This window comes from Rhinatrema bivittatum, chromosome 7 (assembly GCF_901001135.1).
Source record: "Rhinatrema bivittatum chromosome 7, aRhiBiv1.1, whole genome shotgun sequence".
Taxonomy (NCBI): domain Eukaryota; kingdom Metazoa; phylum Chordata; class Amphibia; order Gymnophiona; family Rhinatrematidae; genus Rhinatrema; species Rhinatrema bivittatum.
The window spans coordinates 188,026,226-188,050,658 of NC_042621.1; the positions used below are offsets into that span (position 1 = coordinate 188,026,226).

General features: G+C 40.9%; 1 protein-coding gene across 1 annotated transcript in view; it reads left to right on the forward strand.

The window, feature by feature from the left end:
* The window catches only part of GDF10 (growth differentiation factor 10), a 39,112-nt gene extending 15,061 nt beyond the window's left edge, over nt 1-24,051 (forward strand). Inside the window, exons 2-3 of the mRNA XM_029609650.1 lie at nt 7,443-8,347; nt 23,284-24,051. Of these exons, the coding sequence (XP_029465510.1) occupies nt 7,443-8,347; nt 23,284-23,475 (1,097 nt within the window). The 3' untranslated portion in view covers nt 23,476-24,051. The remainder of the gene's footprint in view (nt 1-7,442; nt 8,348-23,283) is intronic.
* The last annotated feature ends 382 nt before the right edge of the window (nt 24,052-24,433 follow it).

Sequence of the window (24,433 nt, forward strand, 5' to 3'; positions counted from 1 at the left end):
TCCAGGGTGTTTGCTCATTTCTGCAGTTGAAGAAGTTTTGTGACTGCTGAGCGGTGGTGCGGTCTAGGGCGGCATGTCATGGCCAGATGGCTTACGACTTCCAGAGTCAGGGTGAGGACGAGTGCCCCAAAATCCCATGGAAGAGCTTCAGCAGTGAGGGAAGTGCCATCGAGCTGGCCGAGGGCTGATTTCCCTACCTCACACATGCTCTAAAATCATTCATATACTGTCCTGAAGCTTTAGCAAGTCGTTTAGCCTCTGTATATGAACTTGTGACTGAAATCTATGGGAAACTTGAAAGAAAAGAATTCGAGACAAGGTGGGGGTTTTTTTTTTTTAAGTTTATTGTGGATACCAGACCGAAGCAATTAACGCAAGTTGTGGCTGAGAAATATAAGAGTGAATATCTACTGTTTAATGAAACAGTAAAAAAATACTTCTCTGAAAACAGCTTTCATAGCAACAATTAACCCTTGCAAGTACTGTGCCCCTGGAAGAATTTTGTGACACTGGCTAGTTTGCAGTCTTAAAGAGATTAACTACAATACACTGTACTGAGAATCTGGCACTGTGGAAAGTGTTATCTGTGCTCCTGAAATGAAAGACTGTCAGACAAGGGAGGCGAGGGATCTAAAATATTTCAGTAAAACCCAGACACAGTTCAAGAACATGAAGATAGATAATCAGCTCTTATATAAATTTATCTAAGGAACCACTGGTTTCCCTACCAGAAGGAATATACTATAACTGTGGAGGTTGAGAGCCATTCAGTAAAAAGAGCTGCAGATGGTGTGTGCTAGGTGCCTATCACCACCAAGCACCATCTTAAGATTTAGGATTTTTAGTTAGCCTTTCAGTGGGACAGAAGCTCTCTGTCGCCTGCCTTTTAATTTTTCCTAATTATTGAAAGGAGCCGTTTTCCCTTGAGGGTCTACCTGCCAGTTTGACCCATGTATGGTGGTGTTATACTCTGGTAATCCTATTTTTGGAGACTTCCTTTGGGAGACTCTGGTGTGGATGGTGAGATCAAGGGAAGGGAAGATTCTGACAGAGTTATATCACTCCTCCAGGAGAGAGACCCGTTAGTGATCCAATGTAGAGCAGTTTCAACTTTAAAGGATCTGTTTTCTGCTATAATCCTCAGTTGTGAGGCAAGGAAGCTTTTCCACCCTTCCTCTCTGTAAAAGACTAGTTTTGTTTCACCTGGATCAGAGCACCCTCGGTACCAGGAAATCTGTTTCCATTCTTTTGGGAAGAGGCATAGTTCACCTAGGAAGAGCCTGAGAAGTGAAGTCCTGTCCCTTAGCTAGAGGAAAGGAGCTGAGAGTATTCAAGGTTTGTGTTTGCTGCTGACTCAGCTGTGCTACACTTGAGAGGAGAGTTCCCTTCTAGTACTTCATAAGAAGAGCTAAAGTATTTATGAAGATTTCAGGAAAGGTATGAAAATTGGAACTCATGTTCTGATAAAGTATTGGGACTTTATTCTGACCACTCCAGCGGTGCGTAGAAGATATGATAATATTGGGAATTGAAAGGAGGATTGAACTATCTTCAGTCTGTGTAAAACTGAGTAATTAGAGAAGAGGTTTTGGATTTCTAAGGAATTGGCTTCCTGTAAATTTAAAGCCTTTACTAGAAGAGTGAAGTCACAAGTTTATTAATCTTTCTACTGAGCTATTATTTATTGGTTTTTATTTGAAACTAAGTTGATTGCTGTAAAAATTCTTCAGTCATCTAATAAACTATCAGTAAAAAAGATGGAAACTACATTGCTTCTCAGTGTGGATTTTGGTTGCAAAAGACTGTGATCATTATCAGTGCTGTTTACAAAAGAGGAAAAGGGCTTTGAATCTACGTTTCCTCCCACAGGGAGCCCTAGAACTCAGATTTAAGTTCTATCTGGGGAAAGACTGAGAGAAATTGAGAGCAGTTAGGGTTCATCTCTCGTTCCATGTCTTGCCCAGGAGTTACACTTAATATGATGCAACAGTACTCACACAAAATGTTTTTTTTCCAATGATTATTATTGCTTGGAGAAAGTAGAGGAACAGACTGGAAGTGAACAGTGTGAAATCAGAGCCCCAGGTCTACATACATTTTTGAGAGGAATGCAAAGACATGTTCATTCACTTCCTGGGGAATACAAAAATTTGAATGATTCAGCATTAGTTGCTCCCAGAATTGTGAGTTTAGCCCGTTTTCTGGACAGTCTGATAAGGTAGGGGTCATACTCAGTTCCGGAGCTAAGTCCTTGCAAATTCCAGCAGCCCTGGGGCGTGGATTCTCCAGTGGGAGGAGAGGATAGACCTCCGGGGCCCCAAGGTGTAGGAAGTGATTTTTGTTGTGGATGCCGGCTCGCTAGGTATAAGCGTTGGATGGGTGTAAGTGCAGGTCAGTCTGGCTGAGTGTTCCAACTTGCAAACCTTCCTTACACACTTGATTCTGGTTACATCCATGTCCTAAAACTATCCTCAGTTGTGCCTCTCTCTGTTTCTTTTCTGTAACTGTGTCCCTCAGTATGGAAGTCTTGACATGGTCTCACCCTTAAGGATACAGAATGGTAAGCCTTTCAAATGGGCCAGGCATCTCCTGTCACTTTGAGGACCACGTTCCCTACAACACCTGAGATCCAGACGTACTTCAGATTCTCCAGTTCTCGCTTTTTCTCAGGATGAAGACACCTCTCGGGGTCTCCAGATGAACAGCTCTTACAGTTCTCCTGTTTAGACGGTAAACAGGGGATCTTCCAGAATGAAAGGGCCAGGCAGCAAGAAAAAATAACTCTTCTCTCTTCTCCACTCTTGAGCAGAAAGGATGACAGCAGATTTCCTCCTGAAACAACAATACAATAATCTCCATAAAAAAAATATTCAGCTGCTCAAAACAGAATTACCACTATCTATATCTACTGGCTGTGACATCTTTTTTTCATCATAATCCTTCCCAATGGCAGGAGGAGTTTTCCTTTCTTGAGACGAGATAAGACCAGGGGATCTAGGGGAAAAAAAATACCAAAAGGTAAAATCCCAGAATTTTTTTACACGCAAAATTTATAAAACAACCTTGGTAAAACTGCGCCTTGCTGAGTGCACCTTTGTTACATTGGGCCCAAAGATTAGGGACCAAAGAATATTACGGTGCTTCTTCTTTTGAGTCCAACTAAAAATGCCCCATTGAACTTGCACTCTGCTGCCTTTTGAGCAGACAGGAAATAGTACACTCCTCTCCTTAACTCCTAACCCAGATCCTAGGCTAGTGCCAACTAGTGGAGATCCCGAGAGGGGTCACTATATGAGTAAACATTTAGCTATTTGCTAGTCTTTATAGATGTGGTTATTTATGAATTAGTACTAAATGTAGTTAATAAATAAATAATATATGCTTTTCAATTTCTGGGCCTGATTTTCAAAAGCATTTAAACGTGTAAAACTGGGATTTACACGTGTAAATATACTTTACCCATGAAAGTGGGTTTTGAAAATTGCTACAATATATGCCATTTGTCTATAGGATTTGCTCACAAAAGTGCAATTTACGTGCATAAATAGCTTTTGAAAATTGCTATGATAGTATGTCCATAACTCCTTTGAAAATTCACCTGTAAACACGCAGCTGGGCTTTTGAAAATCACTACAGTAGTACGTTACATTTATATGATTAACTCCTTTGAAACTAACTCCATTGTGTACATTTAAAATTGGTATGTGCATACACTGTTACCTAAACCCACTTAAAACAGAAACTCCTGGGAACACATCCCTTTCACATGCCTGCTACGGGAAACCCAGCCCCTGCTTTTAGCTGGGTTAAGTGTGGGCAATTTCCTGATGGTCCTTTTTCCCCGGGAAAATTATTATTTACACAGGTAAATAGCTTTTGAAAATTGTTTTCATGAGGGGGGCCTTAATTTTATAACTGCCTGGATTAGTGCAAAGTCTGTGGATACCTTTCCTTTGAAAATTATCCTCAAAAAAATTATCTTTTGAAAATTATCAGCATTTACACCTGCTGATTGTGTGAGTAGTTTTCCCAAGGAAAAAAATTACACTCATATTCATTCATTTATATTCTGCTTTTCAGCAGATTACATTCAGGTACCGTGGGTACTTTTGATTTTTCAGAAGTATGTGCATAAGTGAGCACCTCTGCCTAAGCCAGCCCATGCCGCTGGTGAGTTTATGCCTGTAGTGGTGCTATGTACACCCAGAGAGGACATGTTTTTCTAAAAGCCCGTTTCCACGGGGGAAGCGTTGCGTTTTACGTGCAGAAATGACTCTTAAAATTGCCCTTAAGAAGGGTAACTTTATAACCGTGCGGCTGGAGCAAGTCTGCATGCGACTTGCACGCACAAACTTCAGTCAACTGTTTCGAAGCGAACTTATGTGCGTAGTTAAAATGGTCAGGTAGTTGGCACAGATCACCTCACAAAAAGTTACAGCTACTCTCCACAGGATGTAACTTAGGCACGGTAACCGAATTAAAAATATCAAAGAGAGTGTATAAGTCTCCATATAGCTGCTACTCCACATCCTCCCCCCCCTACCCTCAGATGCTTTTTTCCCAGTGCGTGTAAAAATACTCGAGAATCTGGGTTATGCACACACCAAGCCCTGGCAAATTATTTAACAGCCATCTATTCATATAATGCCATGTTATATGCTTCTAAAGGCATTTGAAAATTCAGCTCAAACATGGATAAAAAGATTCTCATTATCTAATGCATATTGGATATTCTGTAAACAAAGAGAAAGAAACAGATCTAATATTTATTGTATGGCAAAAACTCTTTTCTGGTATATGTTTGCTACAGTTTGGGTCAGTCACTGTTTTCTGATGCTGTTACTGTTCCTGTTGTCATTAGTAACTCTACATAGAAATGTTATTCTACTCTTCAAAAGATAAAAAAGGCTTATGATATCCCCATGTGTACGTCAATGTGTCCCTCCCACCCTGCCAGTAGCCTGAGGGGCAAATTTTCAAAGGGTTATGGGTGTAACATACGCGCGTAACCCTCGAAAAGCTGCCCCTGCGCGCACCGAATCTATCTTGCATAGGCTCAGCGGTGCGCGCAAGCCCCGGGACGCGCATATGTCCCGGGGCTTCGAAAAAGGGGCGGGTCCGGGGGCGTGGCGGGGGTTCAGAGGCGGTCCGGGGGTGGGACTGAGGCCTCCTTCGTTGCGGCCATGCCGGGGAATAGCGCGCCGGCAGCTGGCCAGCGCATGCAAGTTAAAACTTCTGCAACAAAGGTCAGGATGGGAGTTTAGGTAGGGCTGGGGGCGGGTTAGGTAGGGGAAGGGAGGGGAAGGTGGGGGGTGGCAGAAGGAAAGTTCCCTCCGAGGCCACTCCAATTTCGGAGCGGCCTCGGAGGGATCTGGGAAAGCCATCGGGGCTCCCTTAGGGCTCGGCACGCGCAAGGTGCACAAGTGTGCACCCCCTTGCGCGTGCCGACCCTGGATTTTATAACATGCGCGCGCATGTTATAAAATCGGGCGCAGATTTGTTTGCGCTGGGTTGCGTGGTCCTTTGTGTTTAGTATCCTGTCCACACCAGATTTTCAGTGCATTCCAGGGGGTTACAAAGGGATCCTGACAGGTTTTGTTTTTTTTCTTTAGAGGGGAGGGAGTTTTCACATATGCCCATGGACACATGCATGTGTGCATCCCGGAAAGTAGTCTTGTATAGAATTTCTTGTTTCTCCGAGGACAAGCAGGATGGCAGTTCTCACACATGGGTGTCATCACCTGATGGACCCTGGCACGGAAAACATGTCAAAGTTTTTAGAACTTTGCCTGAGCCTCTCTGAGCATGTTCAGGCATGCAATATACCACGTGTCCACACGGGGTCCCTTCCGTCTCTTCTATACCAAGGAAGATAACAGTTCTTACACATGGGTGAACGCCTAGCTACAGGTGCCCACCTACAACAGAAAAGGGGGCCATCAAAACAGGCAGCAGCGGGCACAACAACAACAATGCTTTGTTGCTAACAGGAGGGAGCAGTTTAAACAGAAAGAATGGGCACAAGGCAGGAACAGAGTTGGGTTCTAAACCTCAAACAAGTTCTGAAGGACAGATTGATCTAACCTGCTGTTTGGCCAATCATCATTATAATAAACACTGATAAATTCCTGTGTAAAAATTAAAACTGAACACAAAGATCCCGACTTATCGTGTGCAAAGGGGAAGAATGATATTAACCTTCAAAATGCATTTTTGCTTTGCTAATCACAACAGGCATAAAAAGATTGAAGAGTTAAGAGTGTGATCATTATATTGAAATACAAATATTTGGAATCTACATGTTTTATATATGTTTCATAATGAATGTGAATGTGAATTATCAGGTTAATTGTTCATACACTTGGTCTGCAATGTATGCAACATTCATTGTGGCTGTACTGAAAAGGAAACTAGGTGTGAGGTCCCTGGACAGCTCTAGGAAGCCCTGCCATAGACTTCTGCGCTCTGAAGCTTAGTGACATATTAAATGTTTAAAAATCTAATTTAAAAAAATAGTCTCTTCTAGACACAAAACCAAGCTAAGCCTCTATAAATCAGACCCCCTGGCATGGGCTTTGGCACATGATTTGTTAAATAAAAGTAATGCTTAAAATATTCTGAAATATGATGCAGTAAGTGTGATCAGATATGACTTGTAAGAATCTCATAAAACAAATCAGAAGGAAGAGGCCAATAATTCAAAAATAAGCTTGTCTTATATTGGCCCCTGGCTATCATAATATATAATTTTATATTAATTTTCTGCTGGCATTTTGGTTATAACTAATAATCCATACAGAGCTACATTTAAATATTGTTACAAGTGATATTTTGTATTCTGTTCTTATTCAATGAGCCTTATGCTTCTATTAAAATTAAGTAATAACTTGAAAATACTTTTTTAATATAGTGTAAGGCAGAGTTTCCCAAATGAACCTGGTTCCTAGGCCAGATGTGTACATAAACACATGTCTCAGGAATGTTCATCGTTGATGTCCTACAAACCAGACTATGGCAAGAGTTCCCGAGACTAAGTTTAGGAAACCTTGGTGTAGGACAAGGGTAGGCAATGTCGATCCTAGAATGCAACAACCAGGTCTGATTTTCAGGATATCCACAATGTATATGCATGAGGTATGTTTGCATGCACTGCTTCCATTGTATGCACATATTTCTTATGCATATTCATTCTGGATGTCCTGAAAAGCAGACTTGGTTGTTGCATTCCAGGACCAGAGTTACCTACCTCTAGTGTAGGGTAACTGATATTGTGTAAGGAGCACAGTATATTGGGCCTTTGCAACCCAATAAATGATCTGCTTCACTGAATATTTGCGTGATAGTGCCTATGAAGTAGGGCTCCGTTGCCCAAGTCATTTAAAACAGGATAAGTAGTTTTCCTCCATATACTAACCTGTTTGTTTTTTTAATTTCTCTTACAGAGATAATTGACCAGAAGCCTTTGTATCGCTTTAATTTAACGTCTATTCAAGAATCGGAAATGATCTTGGCAGCAACGTTTCATTTTTATTCTGACAAACGTCCCAGGCACCGAGATGTATTCTGCAAACGCTCCAAGAACTCATCCTGCCGCCTTCTCCATTTCCCACAGATACCGAGGCTCAGCCTCATCTTCCGAAGCATCACACAGGATTCTGATGTAGGGTTTGTTAAGGACAATATTACTATTTCTCCTCAGCGTAGAGGCACCTGGCACATGAAAGATATATCGCACATCATAAAAGAGTCCAAAAACCAAGGAGAGCACTTGATTCTAGCTGAAATTGAATATGGAAAGAAATCTGAGAGCGTCAATGAGCAGGACTTGTATAAAAATTTACCATACATTCTGGTCTTTGCTAATGACCTTGCAATTTCAGAACCCAACAGCGTTGCTTTAACCCTACAGAGATATGATCCATTGCTGGCCAGCAGCGGTGATCCAAGCCATTCTCCCAATGCTTCTTCAGACACTCGTGTGAAGAGGGACACCTACATCAAAAGCACCATTCAAAACAATGAATTACCAGATGCAGAATATAATAACTACAATAAGCATGAATTGTGGGAAAGCTCCTACAAGTCTTTGAAGCCTAAAACATCCCGAAAAGTGAGGAGGAAAAAAGGGCCGGAAAACCCTGATCCATTAAGTAAATCTCAGGTTTTACATTTTGATGAGAAAACCATGAAAAAGGCAAGGAGGAGACAGTGGAACGAGCCCCGAATTTGTTCCCGAAGGTATCTGAAAGTTGACTTTGCTGACATTGGTTGGAGTGAATGGATCATATCGCCAAAATCATTTGATGCATATTATTGTGCTGGGGCTTGCGAGTTTCCAATGCCTAAGGTACGCTGCTCTTTGATTTGCCGCTGATACAATGATTGAAACTGAAACCTATGAGAGATGCCTGTCATGATCTCTGGTTATACGATCTATATATATATATAAAAACCTTTATCCCTTCAATCCCCAAGAAAAGCTTATCTTGCAATGTAACTTGATCTCCCAAGGGAATCCCCAAGCATTTAGAAATGTTGTAAATCCCCCAGAAGGGGAGGGGTGTCCAGCCATTACTCGACAGCTACACTTACTGGCCAGAGTTGAAATTCACACATTCTGAGTTCTAGAGCGTGGCCCCCTGGCTAAGGATTACTGTTGAGGTGGATGGGGGAGGGTTACCACTAAGGGAGATAATAGTAAATTACAACTCAGTAGAGACTTGTTGCAATGTGAGCCAAAACACAAAGAAGCAGGAAGAAACTGCTGGGTAAAATTAAAAAGATACATTTTGTAAAAAAAAATAATTGAGAACATTTAAAATTAATTTAAGCAAGAACTATGTATTAACATCGGGCCAAAAACATAAACAAACCATGATTTACCATACATGGAATGGAAGGACCCTAATTCTATTTTTCAGTAGGGAAATAAGAAATTCCGGAAGTGGATGACAGGAGCTGTCTGATGAGAAAAAACTTGGCTGGCAAAATTGAAAATTTACGGAGAGACTGCAGAACATGCTGGCCAGACTCTCCATGAAAAGATATTGGAAAGGTATTGATTAATAGTAACAGTAAATAATGGCAGATAAAGAGCAAAATGGCTCGCCCAGTTGAGATTTTATCCTCTTTTGATAGATGTGCATATAAAATTCATGCAACACTAACTCCTCACGTGGGTCTTCCATCTGATCTCTCAACCCTCCTTTCATATCTGTCCCAAGAATGGCCACGTTCATCCCAGACATCATGCTGTTGGCCTCCCCATGCTGTCTTTGAGATCTAATGAGATCGTACCACTGCTGTTTAAGATTGTAACTGCCACTCCGTGAAGGTTACCTCCATGCATGTGTATCACTGCTGTTTAAGGTTGTATGCCACTCCTTGCAGGTTATCCCAGTGTACTTCTTTTCCATCCTCTTGCCACTATGGATCCTAGTGTTTTTTCCTTGCATTTTTTAATTTCACTGCCGTTTTTGTCTCCACCCTCTCTTCTGGAAGGGCATTCCAGACATTCACCACCCTTTCTTTGAAAAAATATTTTCTGACATTGTTCCTGAGTCTTCCCTTTTGAAGCTTCACATCATAACCCATAGTTCTACAACTTCCTTTCTGTTGAAAAAGGTTTGTCTCTTTTGCACCATTAATATCCTGTATGTATTTAAATGTCTGTTATATTCTGCTTGTCTCTCCTCTCCTTTTGGGTATACTTATTTAGGTCCTTCATTCTTAGCTCGTATGGGTTTTGGTACAGACCCCACAACATTTTGTTTGCCTTTCTTTGACTCATCTCTAGCCTCTCTCTGCCCTTTTCGAGAAACAGCCCCCAGAAGTGAACACAGTATGCCATGTGAGGCCTCACCAGTGACCTGCACAGAGGTAGTATCACCTTGTTTTTTCTGCTGATTATACCTCTCTATAAAACCAAGCACCCTCCTGGCTCACACAATTTCACCAACTTGAGATTGTCATGCACTGCCATCCTGAGGTCTTTTTTCTGGTCAGTGCATATCAGCTCTTGACCTCCAAACATGCACCACTCCCTCAGATTTCTACACTGTAAATGCATGACTTTGCATTTTTTTCACATTGAATTTTAACTGCAAGCATTTGACCACGTCTCAAGCTTTTATAGTCACTTCTCATTCTATCTACTCCTTCAGGGATCTCCACTCTGTTGCCGATCTTTGTATCATCTGCAAAAAGGCAAACTTCTTCTTCTAAACCTTTTGCATTCTCACGTAAAACCATACCCAGAACCAATCTCTGACTCTCTTCACTAATCATCTTTTTCTCCTCAGAATGAATTCCATTTACCACTACTCACTCAACCAGTTTTGAATCCATTCACCAACTTGGGACCCATTCCCAGGCTGCTGATTGTATTTATGAGTCTCCTATGGGGGACCGAATCAAAAGCTTCGCTGAAATCCAAGTAAACCACATCCAGCGCATGCCCTCAGTCTTATTCTCTGGTCACCCAATCACAAATGCAAATTAGATTCATTTGACATAATCTCCCTCTGGTATAACCGTGCTGCATCCAGCAAGCTGCTGGCTTGTAGATACCCCACTGTCCTTTCTTTAAGTAAAGGCTCCATTAATTTTCCCACCACTGAGGTCAGATTAACTGGCCTATAGTTTCCAGCATTCTCTCTGTTACCACTTTAATGAAGTCGGACAACATCTGTCTGTCTCCAAAGATTATTGAACACATCCTTCAATGGACCCGCCAGAACCTCTTTGAGCTCCCTTAATATTCTTGGATGCATTCCATCAGGTCCCATGACTTTGCATTCAGGTTTGCTAATTCCAGCCAAACATTCTGTTCTGCAAATGGTGTAGCATCTACCTCACTCTCACCTCCAAATCAATCCTTTTCCATTCCCTTCTTCTGTGAACACTGAACAGAAGTATTTGTTAATCATTTCTGGTTTTGCCTTGTCTATCTGTACCCATTTTTCCTCTTCTGCTCTCAGACTTACAATTCCATCTTTTGTCTTCCTTCTTTCACTGATATACCTGGGAAAAAAAGTCTTTTCACTTCAATTTACCTTATTAGCTATTTTTTTCTCCCATATGTGCTTTTGCCATCATGACTTCATTCCCTTCCTCTTTCAGTTTTACCATGTGTTCTTGTTCTTGAGATCTTTTGTACTCTTTTGAATGCTAATACTTTTGCCTTTACTTTTTCAACCAACTCTTTGGTAAACCATGCTGGTTTCTTTTTTTTTCCTTCCTTCCTTCTACTATCCTTTCGGATAGTAGAAGGACTGGGGGGCACTCCATGAAGTTAGCATGGGGCACATTTAGAACTAATTGGAGAAAGTTCTTTTTTACTCAATGCAAAATTGGACTCTGGAATTTGTTGCCAGAGGATGTGGTTAGTGCAGTTAGTATAGCTGTGTTTAAAAAAGGATTGGATAAGTTCTTGGAGGAGAAGTCCATTAACTGCTATTAAGTTCACTTAGAGAATAGCCACTGCCATTAGCAATGGTAACATGGAATAGACTTAGTTTTTGGGTACTTGCCAGGTTCTTATGGCCTGGATTGGCCTCTGTTGGAAACAGGATGCTGGGCTTGATGGACCCTTGGTCTGACCCAGTATGGCATTTTCTTATGTTCTTATGTTCTTTTTATTTACTTTCCTGAAATATGTTGCTCTTACTATATAGCTGCTTTTAGTTTAGTTTACTGTTCTTCCACTTCATCTGCCTCCTGCCACCCTGTCGTAGCCTCCATAAAGTAGTCACCCATTTTATCAAAGTCTGTATTCTTGAAATTCAGGACTTTGAGGTTTGTGTGACTTCTCTCCATCTAGGCCATTATATCAAATGAGTCTAATCACTGATGCTTAGGTGGATACCTAACTCTAAAATTAGAGCCCTCGTGAGCTCCATTACCACCTTGAAAAGAGTCTAGGATCTCTCTACTTCTTATCAGGCTTGTCGACGGGATATGCCAGTTTACATCTGGCAGGTTAAAATTTCCCTCCTCTCATTGCCATCTTGTATATGTCTTCAACTAGTTGTCTGTCCATTTCTTCTTCCTGAGTGGGAGATCTGTAGACTACACCAGTGTAGAGGGACCTGCCTGTTTCCCTTTCCAAGACACCTCCTCCTTTACCTGGAAACCCTGTATTTCCATTGCCTTGTTATTACTTTTAATAAAAAGAGCTATTCCATCCCCTTTTCTGCCAGCTCTGTCTTTCCTAAATAACCTGATATGGCCACATCTCATTCATGGGACTCAAACCAAATCTCAGTGATAGCATAGCCCATGAGCATTTATACTTGCAGAGGGCAATATTCAGAAAGACAAAAAACAGGTAACTTATCCGGCTAACTTTAACCGGATAAGTTATCAGGGACATTCTGTGGGATAAATATCCCCAAATAAAGTTATCTGGTTAACTTTAGTCAGTTAAATTTAAACCTAATCAGCTATCTTTGAATATCCTTGGTTAGGTTTAAAGTTGTCCAGGTAAGTGTACTCAAAAGATAGGACCCTTCGTTCTTGGTTTTTATTGTTTTGTTATTTTCCTGGGACTTTATCAGAGTTTATTATAACAAGAACAAAAACAAGGAGAAAATCAGTGGGAAAAAATGACCATTTTTCCGGGAAAATATCAGAATTTATATTGTGGGCCAGAAGCTAGGACAGTAAAACAATAGTAAGCAGATTTCCCACGCACCCAGTCAGCAGCTTATCCTACTCTACCCCCATCCTCTGCCTAGCATTTCCCCCTTTCTCCCTGCCCCCACCAAGAATCTCCCTCTCTTCGCCCCCCCTCCCCCCATTGCAAGATCATTCATCCTTTTTGGTGGTGTTCCAGGCTCCTTCTCCCTCCTTCTCTGGTAACATGCTTGCTGAGGCTTCTGCGCTCTGCACTTCTGCTTTTGTGCGTGGCCAGGAAGCCTGCTGGGAATGGGTTCCGGGGAGGGGGGAGCGGCTTCAAATGAGGCATTGGACAGCAGGAACTTTTTCTTATTGGTGAGGGGAAGTGGGACTTGAAAACATCGCATCAGCAAGCACTTTCACAGATGGGGGGGAGGAGTGGCGGGACTTGAAATGCAGCACTTGTGTTTTCCAGTAATTGCAGGAGGCCTTGAATGCTGCATCCACAGCTCTGGAGCTGCTCTTAATCAGCCTAAATTTAGGGTAAAAATCGATTTAAACTGAAAATGAAAGACCCTATCAAAAAAATATATAGCTGGTTTAGAGGCGATCTCTTCTATTTAAAAAAAAAAAAAAAGTGCTTTGCTGGCATAGCGGCCTAATTCCCCAACCCCAACCCAATTACAGAAAAATGTGCCTGCTGTCGAGGACCCCTCCCACCAGAACCCCTCCAAACAAACTTTTAAAAATGGAATAGGTTTGGGTCCGGTCGCCAACCCATCTCCCCGGTTTTTCAAAATAAGATTGCTATAGCCATTTTTCCTCTTCCCACCCACACAGCACTTTACGAAACCCCTTTTCTTCTGCTAGGATCTCAATATGCTAGAACCACTCCTGGCGGCTTCCAGCGTTGCTCTTACCAATATTTAGTTGTTTAATGTACTTACAGTCCACTCCATCCAATTACAAATTGATCAATGCGGATTACAAAGTAAAGACTCATAAACATACCAGAACAGTACAAAGTGTGTCACATAGGAAAAACACATCATACTTAAAATCAGCTTACAAATCAAAAGAATAAACTTGCCTAAAAAGATAGACTTAAGTTGGTTTCTAAATTTTCTGTAATCCTCATATACTCCAAAACCAGGAAGCTCTTCATTCCAGAGCACTGGGCCAATTTGAGAAACGGCTCTTGATCTAGTTTGTTGTGTTCTACAACTCCCAGTTTGAGGTATCTGGAGTAAACTTTGATCTTCAGAACGTAACGACCTGGCTGGGACATAAAGCCCAGTACAGTCAGATAGTTCTCATGATACAAGAATTTAAAGACTAAAGTTAACAACTTAAATTTAATACTTTTTCGATTGGAAGTCAATGCAATGATCTTAAAACCGGCATGATATGATCACTGTATTTGCCCCTCTTAAAACCCTGGCTGCCCCATTTTGTATCGACTGTAAAACACGAAGTAGCTTCTTAGGGAGCTCAATAAATTTATGAATAACAATAATCTGTTTTTGAAAGCACAAGAGGCTGAACCACTAAATGAAAGTCCGAAGAGGGCAGCAAGGGCTTTAAAGGACGAATTATTCATAATTTTACAAATGCAGCCCTTGCCACTGACTTAATATGTGGTTTCATAGCCATGTCAGAGTCCAATTATATTCCCATATGTTTTGCTTCTATAACTGTGGGAGTTATTACATCTCCAAATTTAATCTCTTGAGCACTCCCATGTGCTTACGATTTGTTTGAAACAATTAAGACCAATTTATGCTGATTTAGCCAAGACTGAATCACGGTCATGCAGTCCATAAACCTACGTTTTGGTGTAAACGGTAGTATAAATTGCACATCATCTGCATCAGTTTAGTAAGGTACTCCAAGGTCTCGAAACAGGAGACCAATTGGTTGCAAATAGACATCAGAGAGTACTGAGGATAATGAGGAGCCCTGCTGAACTCCTGAAGACACCATCTGCCAAGAGGAGGCATTTTGATCCTTAATAATCTGAGTCTGGCCCGATTAAAAAAAAAAAAAAAAAAAAGAGCCAAACCAGGCCTGGACAGTAGACTTAAGACCAATGACGTGCAGCTGGGTAAAATTACTCATGATGTAGAACAACACAGCCAACAATGAGGGTGGGCAATAATGAAAAAAAAACCCCATTTCCTTGAGTATAACATTGTTTTACCTGCAGAAATGCCTTTTGATCATTGCTCTCTCCTTGTCTATGAGAAAAATGTCAGTTCACAGGGACCCTTGAACAGGGTCTAGCCATAGTTTGCTGAGACTAGCATTGTTCACTAAGTTTCACAGAGTGCTTTGTTGTATAGAAGCTCAACTTTAGGTCAGAATTGTTAACCACGTTCACTAAAGAAAAAATAGGATCTACCACAGCCATTGTAAGAACTCATGTTTCTTGATATTCTGAATGACATGTGTGTCTTATGAAATACCAACTGATGAAATACACATCTGCCGACCCTTTTGGGTTTTTGTTTTTTACATATAGTAAATGTGAAGCTTGATCAATATTTATTGTAATACTCTTTCAACTCTGAAATACCTAAAACAGTTGTCTGACTGGTGTTTCAGAAATCTCAGATGTTGGATGTTAAGACAATTCTACCAGTTGGGTCTGTTTATTTTTGTGACTGAGTATAAGTGTGCCCTAGAGTAGTGAAGTCCTTGCTCATGAGTACGTATGGGACTGGGCGCGGCTGGCCTAAATAGCTTGCTTTCATCACAGCAGCTTCTTCCACTGAATGGAACATAATAGAATTTTCAAAAAATGTTGATACAACAGAAATTTTCATACAGAATGGTATGAAGTGGAATTCTGAACAATACATATATTGAAAGAGAGAGCAAATTTTTATAATCACAAAAATATTTTAAATTACCAAACAAGTGTGTCATAAAATACACTCATGCACTCACACATTCACTCAATTAAAATCACAAATTAAAGCATAGTGAAGTATCTAACCAGAATATCTGATATTACATGTACAGAATGTAAAGAGATATTTAAAATGAAGTGGAATTCACCAAACGGTACATGATCTGCTGAAATCTATCACATTAAATACCCTTAGCTGCAAGGCTGGAAAAAATATTTAGAGAACTTGGGTAGCGGCCCACATTGTTAAGATCCAGGGAAAATGAAATTCTCATTATAATTTAGCCTTGTTGCTCTGCCTTTTTTTGTATGTGTTGTCTATGATTTGAGGTTTCTGTTTTGGTGAGGAAAGGAGTGTAACTTTTTGGGTTTTTTGGGGTTTTTTTGCTTTCCCTGTTATCCAGCTTCTTCCTTCCTATGCCTCAATCCAGTCTCTCTTACTTTCCTTTTTTGGTTCCTGTAGCCTCTTTCTCGCTTCTCTCTTCCTCCAATCAATTTCTTCAATCTCTCTTCCTCACGCCCTTCTCCTCCTCCCCAAGCAACCCCTCTTCTTGTGGGGGGGGGGGGTGCTATCTTAGGCATAGCAGTGGGTGCCAAGTGGCAAATTGTAGGCACCCTGGCACCCAGAAGTTTTCCATCCCCATATGGCTGCATTGAAATGTGTCCTTTATACTTCTGATTTTAAAGACGCTTTGCTACCCTTTATATGAGTTATTTCGCTATAAGTATAATATGCTGATGTGCCTCATTGAAGTTAATTTAATTTGTATGCAGTTTTGCTTTATTTTAAGTTGCAGACAGTAGCAAGGCAAAGAATTTGAAGAGGGAAAGCCATGTTTAATTTAAGGAACAATCTTTAAAATGTGGAAATATGGCCTAGGAAGTTCTGACATTTAGAGTGATACACAGTGGAAGGGGCTTACACCCAGAAGTAAAGATGAATGAACATAACATATGAACATAAGATATGCCATACTGGGTCAGACCAAGGGTCCATCAAGCCCAGAATCCTGTGTCCAACAGTGGCCAATCCAAGTCACAAGTACCTAGCAAGTAGCCAAACATTAAATAGATCGCAAGCTACTATTCCTTATTGATTAGTAGCAGGTTGTGGACTTCTCCTTTAGGATCATAGCCAAAGCTTTTTTAAAACCATTTAAACTAATTCCTGTAACCACATCCTCTGACAATGAATTCTAGAGCTGAACTATGTGTTCAGTGAAAAAGAATGTTCTCCGATTTGTTTTAAATGAGCTACTTGCTAACTTCATGCAGTGTCCCCTAGTTCTTCCATTTTCTGAGAGTAAATAACCAATTTACCTTAACTTGTTCAAATCCTTTCATGATTTTGTAGACCTCTATCATATCCCCCCCCCCACCCCCAGCTGTCTCTTCTGTAAGCTGAACAGCCCTAAGCTCTTTAGCCTTTCCTCATAGGGGAGCCGTTCCATGCCCCTTATCATTTTGGTCGCCCTTCTCTGCACTTTCTCCGGTGCACCTATTTCTTTTTTGAGATGTGGCGATGAGAACTACACAGAGTATTCAAGGTGCGGTCTCACCAAGGAGTGACACAGAGGCATTATGACATCCACCGTTTTATTTGCCATTCCCTTCCTAATAATTCCTAACACCCTGTTTAGTTTTTTGACCGCCACAGCACACTGAGCTGATGGTTTCCACATTATGACGCCTAGATCTCTTTCCTGGGTGGTAACTCCTAAGATAGAACCTAACATTATGTAACTATAGCAAGGGTTATTTTTCCCTATATGCATCACTTTGCACTTGTCCATGTTAAATTTCATCTGCCATTTGGAAGCCCAATCTTCCAGTCTCACAAGGTCCTCCTGCAATTCATCACAATCTGCTTGAGATTTAACTACTCTGCATAATTTTGTGTCATCCACAAATTTGATGACCTCACTCGTACCCCTTTCCAGATCATTTATAAATATATTAAAAAGCACCAGTCTAAGAACAGATCCCTGAGGCACTCAACTGTTTACCTTTTTCCAATGTGAAAACAGACCAGTTAATCCTACTTTTAGTTTCCTGTCTTTTAACCTGTTTGCGATCCACAAAAGAGCATCACCTCCTATCCCATGACTTTTTAGTTTTCTAAGAAGCCTCTCATGAAGTACTTTGTCGAACGCCTTCTGAAAATCCAAATACCACATCCACTGGTTCCTCTTTGTTTCTCATGAAGTACTTTGTCGAACGCCTTCTGAAAATCCAAATACCACATCTACTGGTTCCTCTTTGTCCACATGTTTATTTACCCCTTCAAAAAAATGTAGGAGATTTGTGAGGCAAGTCTTCCTTCAGGTGAATCCATGCTGGCTTTGTCCCATTAAAACATGTCTATCTAAATGTTTTGTCATTTTATTCTTTATAACAATTTCCAGGATTTTTCCCAGCATTGAAGTCAGGCTCACTGGTCTATAGAACCTTTTTAAATATCGAGGTTAGATTGGCCACCTTCTAGTCTTCAGGTACAATGGATAATTTTAATGATAGGTTAAATATTAATTGTAATAGGTATCAAATTTCATTTTTTAGTTCTTTCAGAATCCTAGGTTGTATACCATCTGGTCCAGGTGATTTACTACTCTTCAGTTTGTCAGTCTGGCCTACTTCCAGCTTTGCCGTGATTTCGTTCAGTTTATCTGAATCGTCACCCTTGAAAACTGTCTCCGGAACGGGTATCTCCCCAACATCCTCCTCAGTAAATATCGAACCAAAAAATTTGTTTAGTCTTTCCATGGTGGCCTTATCTTCCTTAAGTTTCCCTTTAACACCTCCATCATCTAACGGTCCAACTCCCTTGCAGGCTTTCTGTTTCTGATGTATTTAAAAAAAAATTTATTATGAGTTTTTGCCTCTATGGCCAACTTCTTTTCAAACTCTTTCTTAGCCTGTCTTATCATTTAACTTGACAGTGCTTATGCTTTAGCCTATTTTCTTCTAATGGATCCTTCTTCCAATTTTTGAATGAAAATCTTTTGGTTAAAATAGCCTCTTTCATTTCACCTTTTAACCATGCCGGTAATCATTTGGCCTTCCTTCCACCTTTCTTAATGCATGGAATACTGAGCTTCTAAGATGGTATTTTTTAACAGTGTCCATACCAGTTGCACATCTTAACCTTTGTAGCTGCACCTTTCAGGTTTTTTTAAACTATTTTTCTCCTTTTATCAAAGTTTCTTTTTTGAAAGTTTAGAGCTAGAGCTGTGGATTTACTTACTGTCCCCCTTCCAGTCAATTCAAATTTGATCATATTATGATTACTATTGCCAAGTAGCCCCACCACTGTTACCTCTCGCCAAATCCTGCACTCTACTGAAAATTTGATCTAAATTTGCTCCCTCTCTCGTTGGTTCCTGAACCAGTTGCTCCATAAAACTGTCATTTATTCCATCCAAGAGCTTTATTTCACTAGCATATCCTAATGTTACACTTACCCAGTCAATATTGGGTTATTATTACTCCACTACCAATTTGGTTAGCATCCCTAATTTCTCTTAGCATTTCACTGTCTGTCTCATCCTTTTGACCAGTATTGCTATCCTCTTTCCCAACACACAAAGGATTTCTACCCATAAAGATTTGATTGTGCATTTAGTCTCTTGTAGGATCTTTATCCTGTTGAACTCTATGCCATGCCGGACATAAAGCACCACCCTATCACCAAGTTGACCTCTCTATCATTGCACTATAATTTGTACCCTGGTATAGCATTATCCCATTGGTTATCCTCTTTCCACCATGTTTCTGAGATGCCATTTAAGTCTATGTCATCATTCACTGCTATACATTCTAATTCTCCCATCTTATTTCTTAGACTTCTGATATTAGCATACAAACATTTCAAAGGGGCCGATGCAATACAGTGCGCTCAGCCGAGCGCACTGTATAACCCGCACTTGGACACGGGTTAAATAGGCGCTAATCCACCCCCTAATGCAATAGGAGGATTAGCGTCTATTTAACGAGCGTCCGATTCGGAGTGAATGCAATAACGCTCATCATATGCAAATGTATGTGAATGAGGCTATTACTCATTCACTCCACATTAAAAAAAAAAAAGTGTGTGTCTCAGACACACATTTTGCTCTCATAGAAATGATAGCAGAAGAAGACCAAATGGACCATCCAGTCTGCCCGGCAAGCTTTCACACTTATTTTTCTCATACTTATCTGTTACTCTTGGCCCTTATTGGTAACATTTTGGTTACAATTTCCTTCCCCCCTGCCATTGTTGCAGAGAGCAGTGCTGGAGCCGCATCAAAGTAAAATATCTAACTTAATTGGTTAGGGGTAGTAACCACCACAATAAGCAAGCTACTCCCACTCTTATTTGTTTACCCAGCCTGTGCAATTCAGTCCTTGTTAGTTGTCTGAATATAAATCATCTTTTCTTCATTCCCCCTGCCATTGAAGCAGTGAGCTGCGCTGGATATGTATTCCAAGTGAAGTATCAGGCTTATTTGGTTTGGGGTAGTAACCGCCACAACAAGCAAGCTACTCCCCCACTTATTTGTGAATGCAAATCCTTTTTTCCACATTTTCTCTTTCCGTTGAAGCATAGAGCAATGTTGGAGTCGCATTAACCGTGTGTGTGTTTATTGAATGAGGGTATTAATCACCAGGTAGTAGCCATCATTCCCACAAGCCACCCCCATGCCTCTTCTCCTCATTCACATCCTCTAGATTTTATGGATCCACAATGTTTATCCCACGCCCCTTTGAAATCCTTCACAGTTTTGGTGTTCACCACTTCCTCCAGAAGGGCGTTCCAGGTGTCTACCACCCTCTCCGTGAAGAAATACCTCCTGACATTGGTTCTGAGTCTTCCTCCCTGGAGTTTTAAATCGTGACCCCTGGTTCTGCTGATTTTTTTTCTGATGGAAAAGGTTTGTCGTTGACTTTGGATCATTAAAATCTTTCAAGTATCTGAAAGTCTGTATCATATCACCCCCTTCTCCTCTTTTCCTCCAGGGTATACATATGGAGCAGGCGCTGAGCGCATGTAAAAGAAATTCAGAAAAGCAGAAAAAACTGCTTTTCTGTACTTTTTTTTTTTAAGTAAAAAAAAAAAAAAAAAAAACCCACCTCAGCGGGCCACAGAGTTATGAAGACCGAGTTTATCGGCGTCCGTTTTCATTACTGGCAGATGGCTGGTTATGAAAACCGATGCCAAGTTTACCGGTGTCAGTTTTCATAACTGGCAGCTGCGGCGACCCCCTAATTTGGGTATAGCATGGAGCCCCCCTTGTGGGCGCCCATGCGCACATTAAGAAAGCAAACGCTGACTTTTCAGCGTCCGCTTTCCATGCTTTTTATTGCATCGGCCCAGGGTCGCGTTAGCAAGGAGGGGTTAAGGTTGCACAAGCGACCCTAGCACCTACTTCCTAGAGCGACCCCCTAATTTCCATATTGCATGGCGCCTCCCTTGCGGGCGCCATGCATGTGTTAAAAAAGTCAGCGCCTACTTTCAGCGCACATAATTGCATCTGCCCCTAAGAGCCTAAATTTGGCTTCCAGAACCTCCCTCCCACATTTTCCTATGTCGTCTCAGCAGGTGGGCATGTTACCAGGCGATCTTCACGCCCACCAGCCACCCAGCTATCTACATTCCCAATAATTGAATCCGCAATTATCTTGGCCAACCTAGCCCTTCCCTGCTGGGCAGTAGCTCTGGGCGACATATCCTCCGTGCGTGAAGACAATGCATCACCTGGAGAGCAGGTCCTTGCCACAGGATCATTTCCAGCTATACCAGGTTGATGCCGTCTGACCAGGAGACCTTGCGCTTTTTGGCAGCACCAGGGCTGCGAGACTGGAAGTGGGACTTGGCTACTATGTCCCTGAAGGTCTCATCTATATATCTCACTGTCTGCCTTAGCTCTTCCAGATCTGCCACTCTAGCCTCCAGAGATCGGACTCGTTCTCTGAGCGACAGGAGCTCTTTGCACCAGGTACACACATACAACCTCTCATCAGCGGGTAAAAAAAATCATATATGTGACACTCAGTGCAAAAGTCTAGTGGCCCCCCGCTTGCTGCTGAACTGCTGACTTCATCTTAATTTTGATCAGTTCCTAGTTAAGTGTAGGTTGCAGTGAGAATAGGAATGCATACAATTAGGGTCCTTTAAAATTTATCTTTATCTGGTAGTGACCTACGAGGGGATGATTACACTCTTGATAATTCTTGGGGCAATCCTGAATTTAAATTAAAAGGCTGATTAATTTTTCTTTTTTTAATGAGAAAGTGTCACCTGCCTATAAATTAAAGGATGAGCTAGGTGTGGGTGGGAGGGAAATAAAGACAAACACACAAGCTCCTGTTTTTTTGCCTGCTTTCTGACTAGCTATTTAATACAAACATACAAACTCACTAAAGAATATTTATTTATTTATTTAACATTTTTTATATACCGAAATTCTAGCAACAATGTTGCTAATCATTTTGGTTTACATATAACATTGGAGTGACTTAACATGCGAGTCTTACATGGAACAGGAATATACCCCAATAGTTCACTTCTCCCCAAAACTTTTAAGTTCTAAAATTTCCCCAAGCAGTACTTGCCAATTCTTTTCAGCCACCAGCAAGGTGATCCTCTCTTCTCAGTGCTCCCACTGGATTATGGGTTACTGAGTTCTTCCCCTGCAATATATCATTTAAAAGTTAATTGTTTAAATTGCTGAAATTGAAATGATTAATTGTTTACATATTAAGGGTGAAAGCAGCAGATCAACATCCCATTTCCACCTTCTCTGGAAATACCAACATGCACGTGTGCTCCACTGGGACGGCTAATAATGTCCCTGCCTGCCCCAACATGGGAGCTGTGCAGCCAGCTTGGAGGAAATGCTGAAGTGAGCCGCAGTGATACTCACTCCCTCAGCCAGGGCCCGACTCACTTCCTCCTGTCCCAGCAGCTAATATTAAATAGCTACATGAACTAACCACTGGTAAGATTTTACTTACTGATTAACCATTTAACTGTTAAAGCTGTCACAGGAACATGCAGAAGGACATGCTTATAAGAAGCTCTGACATAAATGGCCATACACAAAGAAGAATCCTATACTTGACTCTGTCACAGTGATATATTTCTAATTGGCATAGAATCACCATTGCTGTTGCCATTAATTGGCATCTTTATTGTCAGTTTCAGCAGAAAAACAAAGTACTGAAGAAGCTCACAAGTTTGTGATCGCTCAAAGCAGAGGTGAAGCATGCTGGCAGGTTGCTGTAGGAAAATTTACATTACCTCTGCTTGCATTGTTCTGTGAATATAGAGTACTAGTATTCTGGTATTTTTCTGTTCATTAAAGGGTCCCTATTCAGCTGCTGAGTGGCTCAGTAAGTTAGCTGACGACACTTATCTGAGCCACTGAATATTCCCGGCTATCTTAAACTTAGCTAGATATGTCTATCCAGGTAACTTTATGACAGCCCTATGGCATGACCAGAGTAAGCCGCTTAGGTTATCCGGCTAACTCCTAATATCCACTCCTCCCCAGATTGCTTTTCACCTGCCCAAGAAACACCCCCGACTTATCCGACCATATTCATTCCTGGTTAATGTTTTATTTAGTAGGAATAAAGACTGTTGCTTTGTTTACGTTACACGTAATTTGCAAATAAAACAATTGAGTAGGGCATTATTTCCTTATTATTATTATTTCCTTATTATTGGAAAAAGTGAGTAAATAATAAATCAGGACTGCATTTTATTCCAGGTTGTTCGACCATCAAATCATGCTACAATTCAAAGCATTGTAAAGGCTGTAGGAATAGTTCCTGGCATCCCCGAACCCTGCTGTGTTCCGGACCGAATGAACTCCCTCAGCGTGCTTTTCTTGGATGAGAACAGAAACGTGGTTTTAAAAATATATCCCAACATGTCGGTGGAAACCTGCGCCTGCCGATGAGTCTGTGCACTCAGAAAAGCAGCTGCACTATCCCGTTTCCTGTTGCACGGGTGGAGGAATGCTGTGAATAGGAAAAGAGCAGTGGCCAGCTGTGAGAATATCTCGGCATGAACTGTAAAGAGATTTGAATCATGCCCTTTCCTCCTTACTAGTGCTTCTTAGTTCAGGCAGCTTATAACCTTTTTCCTGATGTCTGTTTTGTTACATGAAAATAGGTGTTTTCAGATCTGCCTTCTCCTGTAAAACTAAGAAATGACATTTAAATTACGGGGGTGTGAGGTTTTTCCCCCCCCCCAGTTCAATATAGTAATGAGTCAGGAAGCAGTGTTGTGACTTCAGTTTTATGGTGTTCATGTTTTCACAGAAATGCAACAATTTTTCTCCAAGGTACCACTACCTTTTTACCATATATTGTGTTTTTAATGTTTTTACTATAAAATAATACAGTGCTAAAGGGCTTAAAATGTATATTTTTTTATACAGTACACTTTTATATAACCACGTTGGTTGCAATTTTTAAACATATATGTTGTATCACAAAATAATGAGGTAATTGTCTTAGTTAAATGTTGCTGGTTAATTTCAGGTTGTTAAACTTACTTTTATATCATCTAAATAACACAATTTAGAGTAATAGGGTGAATTCCCACAATACAGTAACAAAGAATTTATATTTTTATAATTTAAACTTTATAGACTCTAGGCTGATGAGGTGTAATTTCCATAATATCCAATAATTGGGCCAGGTGTAGTAAGCATATTCCTCATGAACACAAAATGGGAAAAACTCTTTTTAGTACATCTGTCCCAAAGTGAGGTAGCATCTAAAAGAGTTGGGTTTCTAAATAAAAACTGCTTTGGAGAGCCCTCATTCCCTATTTGTCGAGATAGCCAGCGTATCATCAGGACATTTGTAAAGCAATTTCTGTGGGTCAAAAGTGTTTTACCTGCATTAATA